Here is a 6,030-nt window from a genome sequence, read left to right on the forward strand (position 1 = left end):
CCTTTCTTGCTGTGGGGACAGGGCAGAAGTGAAATGGCATGAGCCTTTCTGGCAGTGTGCTGTGTAAGTTTGTTAGGAGCTTAGACTAGGAAGTGTAGAGAATCTAGGGAAGCCTTTTCTAACAAAAGTGCTTTCATTAGTGCTCTTTCTGTGCTGATGGTATTTCACTACTTGAAACTGAGGGTGTTTTTCCCACATTTCTGAGGACATAAACCACTACGTGAGAGTACACTAGGCCATTCAGGGTGTGTGAATGGAACTGCAGCATGCGGCCGATGAGGGCAGGAGAAACCTTTCTAGGAGGCCCACAAAAGCTGAGCCTATTGTGCCTCTCCCAAGCTAGAGTGGGTGGCAGTGAGAATTGGTTGCCTATAAGTGGTTGATTTGGGGTTTTGTTGGTGTTACTTTCTGACTTAGCACCTATTTTCTTGATATCAGATTCTGTTCTACATATAAAACTTCTTGCTGTCCTAGTTGATTTCAGTTTTAACCAAAGGTGTCCTCAGGCAAACTCTGTTTTAAGTTTGATTCTCCTCACTTAAGAGTTTGTCATCTTAAATGACTGGCTTCCTGATACAATGCGCTACTAGATGCAGCATTTAGCTGATGTGTCAGAACTAGGGTTAAGGCAGATGGCAGGCAAACAGCTTGCTGTGACTGTGGCTGCACATCCCCACACTGTTTTGTGAGGATAAGAATAGGACTGCAGGATGTGAAAATGCGGTTTGATCTGTCCTGTTAGGGAAGTTTGACTTCAGCAGACCACAGCACAGCTGGTGCTGTTTGCCTGGGACTAACTTGCTGCCTCTCCATGTTTTGCAGCCCACGTTCCTGGACTACTTAAAACCACGTTCATGGTCATGTCATGTGAAGATGTAAAAATTGTGTGCTCTGGCCGTGTCATCATCACAGAAGATCAGAGTTGTTCTCCAAGTATTTGGACCAATGACCTAACTCACTATGGACTTTTTCTGGGGGAAGTTGTACCTCCTGATTATTGGGGAGAAACTGTAATTTTTTTAAACATTACTGAGGCAAACCAGTTGATCTGGATTGCAACAGGCTTCATAGCAGCTTCTACTACATGCTGTCCTACTTTGAGCCATTTCCACACCAGTAAAACATTGAGCTGAAGGTGGAGTCTGCTGGAATCCTACTTATCCAGGGGTCCCCCCAAGTTGCTGCTCTTCTGGACAATAGATAATCTAGTCAGATTTGCTAGGAGCTCATTGTGGGCATCCGTCCATCTTCCTTAACCATCCCTTTGCCATTTTTTTCTCCCATTTGGTGACGGGATGTCTACAAAACTTCTGTTTTCTGTGATCCTGTCTGCCACTATGATGCAGACGAGTGGCAGAGCAACCAGGATATTTGCCTCCTTGCTCTGAAAATAGCCAAAGTATTCCTGGATGGCTTTGAACTGTATTCTGTGTTTGTTGGCTGCCTACAGATTTCAGATGGGCAGAGGAAGAGGGGACTGTCAGTTTACTTGTGGCTGCATTGGAGAATGGGGTTCAGAAGCAGGGCACAGTGTGTGCAGTCATAGAAAGACTTTTTACCCTGAAAATTTGTTTTCTCTGTATTGATTAAGTTCCCAACTGACTTATAGCATTTTTGTTCTCTGAAGGCCCTCGTGGCTTGAGGAATAGTTTTTCTTGTAGCTCTTTCTTTTGCTCTAGATAATCAATTCTTTTAACACAATTAACTTGTAAAAGTGCTTTTGCTTTAACTTGGCAGGTGCTTTAAGGTATACAAGTTGTTAAGGCTTCTTTTAGTGAGAAAAATTTGAAATACTACGACCCAACTGTAAGAGAATGCAGTCGACTTTACAGGTACATAGTGCATTCTCATCTGACATGGCTACATCCACTTCAACGTCCCAGCACGTCTTGGTGCCTCTCGCCCCCATGTATCATAGCAGCTTCTAATGCTGTGGGTGGGAAATGAGGGTTGACGCAGTGGCTGGAGTCGGAGCTGCTGTTTCATCCACCTGTGTCTGCTCTTGTGTCAGTGGGGACTTAAGGCGAAGACTGGTTTCCTAGGTATTGCCCTCTTCTTTCTGAAGAGTTGGGGCATCTTCCCACACACACTGCTAAAGGGAGAAGCATGATGTGAATTTGGTGTTTTAATATCTATTTACAACAGCAATTGCCCTATCTGGTATGCAGAGTCCCTTCGGTTTCCTTGTTCTGTCAGATGCTAAGCACAAAAGGGAACTACACAGTGTCTGGGTACATATGTCTCCAGTTTTACTGGAGCCACAGCTCCTGTTATTGCAGAGGGAGGGTAACCTGATGGAGGTACCTTAACTTCTGTCACAGGGGTTTCTCAATTACTCAAGTGTTCTTTAATGGCACTTTTTGGTAACAGCTTTTCCTTGCTGACTTACAGCCTAGGTGTTGGATACCAGCAGTATTGGGACTGTTGATGGACTTGCCTCCCAGTCCGCTTAAGATGGTCTTTTGGGCTTCTATTTTTACTAACCCACGTCAAAAGTAATTTCATGAAAGCTAGGCGATACTCCAACTCTTCCAGGTGTTCAGTTTCCTGTAGGAAGGAATCCTACTCTTCAGAAAGGACATTCCTTGTCAGGCCAAATTTGCCAAATCCAGCCTTTGCGTATGTGGCTCTCCGCTGAAAACATCTCCTACTAGAAGCTGTTTGTTGAAACAGTTGTGTTAATTCCAGAGAAAGGAGTTCATGTGTGTACTGAAACTTGGCAGTATTAGTACATAAAATCCCGAGACTGAAGTGGATTACTTTCTCCTCATTGTTTGATTAATCCTAAATCTTTCACTGTACCTTTTGTGGGAGGAAGGGATAGAAGTGCTGGAGCAACTAAGCTTCCTTCTTTAAAAAACAAAACCCCCACCCTTTGGCCAAACAGCTTTGTCACCGCCTTAATACAGGATGAAATTCAGTCCAGCACGTGTTAGTTGTGGTGCTCAAAAACACTTATGTACAGCTGTAATTGCACTCAAATGGGGTGTGATGGATTTGGGACTTGATTTGTTATCCTGATGCCTGTGTCAGGTCTTGCTGCTGTCTCAGTGTTCTCAAAAGGAGATCAAATCACAGCACTTGGTGCTAAGTTTTGGTGTTTCCCTCACAGCTGGCACTGTCGTACCCTCATAAAGAGTATCAGCGTTTACTGTGTCAGCATCCTTGGTGTTTGAAGCCTGAGGGCTTGAGCATCTGATAAGCAAAAGGCAACCAGAAAGGGATGCTCAGCTGTTGGAGCTAGTCTTAGTTTTTGACAGGTTGAGGTTTTTAGCCTTGTAGATCAAGGCATCTGGTGACTGTGCTGTCAGGGCATTAACAACTGGGGTTACTTTCAATGTCATGGGTTTTTTTTAAATTACTTTTGAATGTGGGCTTATTTTCATTTTTCTCAAGAGTACGGGGGGAGAAATACCAAGTCTTTTGCACATTGCTTGTTTAATTAGAGTCAAGTATACCATGTTTGTTTGACTTTTCTTAGGCTGTGTCAGAGCTAGCAGTATGGTGTTCTGGTGAATAATGAGGATGCTAAGGTTCACAACCTGCCCTTTACAGGTTCTTAATAATAATATATCCTGTTTTCTGCAGTTCTTTCCAACACAAGAATTGTGCAGCTTGCTTCCATGGTAACTCCCTCAGTTTTGAGGTGGGAAGCCTCCAGCTTTGGAATGGCAGCCAGTACAGCTGCAACTCCTTGCTTAATAACATCACACAAATCAGTATTAATGTGGTGAAAATTGTCGTGGTTTTCATGCAGATAACGGTTTGTTCTCAGGAAGTCTGAACCTCTGCAGAGCCTTCATGCCTAGTACGTCCTTTCTGTTGGGATATTTAGCTTCCAGCCTTCAGAGGTGAAGAAGCAGTCTTGCATCTGAGCTGCTAACTGTATGCTATCCTGTGACAGCCACCTGAATAAGACGTGCTACGTGCTGTGGTGGGAGGGGGGGCAAATCCTGATGTATTTTTTTAATGTGAGATGGCATGGTTGATGTGAGTCAGTCGAAGCGCTAAAAGAAAACTGAGCTGTTGGAGCTCCCGCTTTGTGATTGTAGATGGGCTGGGAGGACGGTGGTCCAGCGTGAGCCGTGAGCGAGCCCATGCGCTCTGCGGTGTCAGGGTTGTGCACTGGCTCCCTGCAGTGCCTCCGAGCCGGCCGTGTTGAGCCTCATCCCTTCTCCCTGTGCTTGCAGCCGGGGCCGAGAAGCCACCGCTGCCCCTTCGCCTGCGGTGACAGGGGAGAGGTGCCCAAGCAGAGGGTGGCCCAGCACCCACCGTGCCCTGCCCGGGCACCAGCGGTTCCCTGTATGCAACCTGTACCTTGTTCTGTCACGCAGAAGAGCTGTTTATAATCTACTGTATTACAGCAGTTGAAATATATTTTGCTACTGGGGAGAAGAAAAACATCGCCTTGGCCTGTTTGTTTCTTCTCTGAGGCTCCTGGTTTGGGGCGGGAGGCAGGAGGGCAAAGGGGAGTGGGGCTGGGGCAGGGTAAGGTGTGTGGGGTTGCTCTCCTGGGAAGGTGGCTGCTGTGGGGACATAATGGGGGGCAGAGCCTTGTGGAGGAGGGAGGGCTTCTTCACAATGTGGAGGGGGCGAGTCCTGTGTTTCCATGGTGATGGAGCCAGGGAGGAGTTGCCCAGCAGGTATGGGGGGCCCCTCCGCTGCTCCCTGTGCGGGAAGGGGGGAGCTGGCCTACCTGGGGGCTCTGGGGGCTGCGAGGCAGCGGGTGTGGAGTGGCCTGAGGCTGCCTGTGCCCGCAGCCCTGGGGAGAGGGGCTGCAAGTCTCCCCCTCTCTGAGGGCAAGGAGGGGAGAGGGGTGGAGGCAGCCATGCTGTGGCAGACCCAAGGCTGGAGGTACCAGGCAAGGCCGCTGGAGGGTAGGGAGATCTCGGCTGGTGTGTAGGGAGGAACTGTTAACACAAGCCCTTCTTCGGGTCCTAAAAAGCAGCAGGAAATGTCAGAGCTAAATACCACTGAGAAGGATCTTTGGGGTGTTAGAAGCCGCATATCGGCCATCCCATCTCTGTGAGAGGAAAGGATGTCCTTGGAAGTGCTGGAGAGGAGCACGGGGAAGGAGTTGATAGCCCTTGGAACAGAGCAGAGTTTCTAACCTCTCCTGATTTAATGCACATTAAATTGGAGCAACTGCCAAATGTCTGTCATGTGAGTGATTTCTGCCTTTATTTGGGGCCTGAAAAGGGTTTGTGTGCCAAGAACTTAATGTGATATTTTCCAGCTGTGTACCACGGGCTCTAAAGACAAGTCTTATCTGTGTCCTTAAACTGTAGCTGCTACAGAACAGGGCCATTAATCTTCCCATCCTTTCTGGGGGGAATATCGTGTACTGCCAAACAGAGCTGTTACAGGGAAAAGAAAAAAAAAGTGTTGTTCTGTCAGCAGTTTTTAGCAAACTTTTGTATTTTCTTTCCAAGAAACCACTTATGCAACAAGACGAGGAGCTACCTGGCAAGGTGACTCCTAGATTATACCTACACCCACAAACACGTACCTGAAGGCAACAAAACGTAGTTAACATAATTAGAAACCACAGTACGCGAGGATACAGCTGATAAGGAGGCCAAAAAGATTTAATGCCAAGAGCATGTATAAAGAACCATATATATTGGCAAGGCTAGTGGGGGGGGAAAGGCTTCAGATGAGAATTCATGGAGATTACAAAACTAATGGAATTTTTTTTTTCCCATTAGTAAGATATTGCTAAGAAGAAAAAGTGGTAAGATTAATAATTGGAGACAAATAGATTAATAATTGGAGACAAATACAATTAAATCTCCGACCCAGTTAGATGTAGAAAAGAAGCAGTTCTTAATGCAGTTTGTAGATGGAAAAACAAGCACCCCTATGGAGGATGTAGCAAAGCATGAGGGGCTTCTTCCTAACTGATGTACCTAGTGTCAGGCCTAAGGGTTTGGTTTTTTTCCACAATAAATAATAACAAAATAAGCTGTTAACCCTGTGAAGTACAAATGTGTGTTTAATTCTGTTTCTAGACGATTTGATACTGCAAAT

General features: G+C 46.2%; 1 protein-coding gene across 3 annotated transcripts in view; it reads left to right on the forward strand.

The window, feature by feature from the left end:
• SOAT1 (sterol O-acyltransferase 1) overlaps positions 1-4,401 on the forward strand; it is a 44,179-nt gene extending 39,778 nt beyond the window's left edge. For all 3 annotated transcript variants that reach the window (XM_068416847.1, XM_068416848.1, XM_068416846.1), the window contains exon 16: positions 823-4,401. In XM_068416847.1, the coding sequence (XP_068272948.1) occupies positions 823-879 (57 nt within the window). In that variant the 3' untranslated portion in view covers positions 880-4,401. The remainder of the gene's footprint in view (positions 1-822) is intronic.
• The last annotated feature ends 1,629 nt before the right edge of the window (positions 4,402-6,030 follow it).

Source organism: Nyctibius grandis, chromosome 21, assembly GCF_013368605.1.
Source record: "Nyctibius grandis isolate bNycGra1 chromosome 21, bNycGra1.pri, whole genome shotgun sequence".
Classification (NCBI taxonomy): domain Eukaryota; kingdom Metazoa; phylum Chordata; class Aves; order Nyctibiiformes; family Nyctibiidae; genus Nyctibius; species Nyctibius grandis.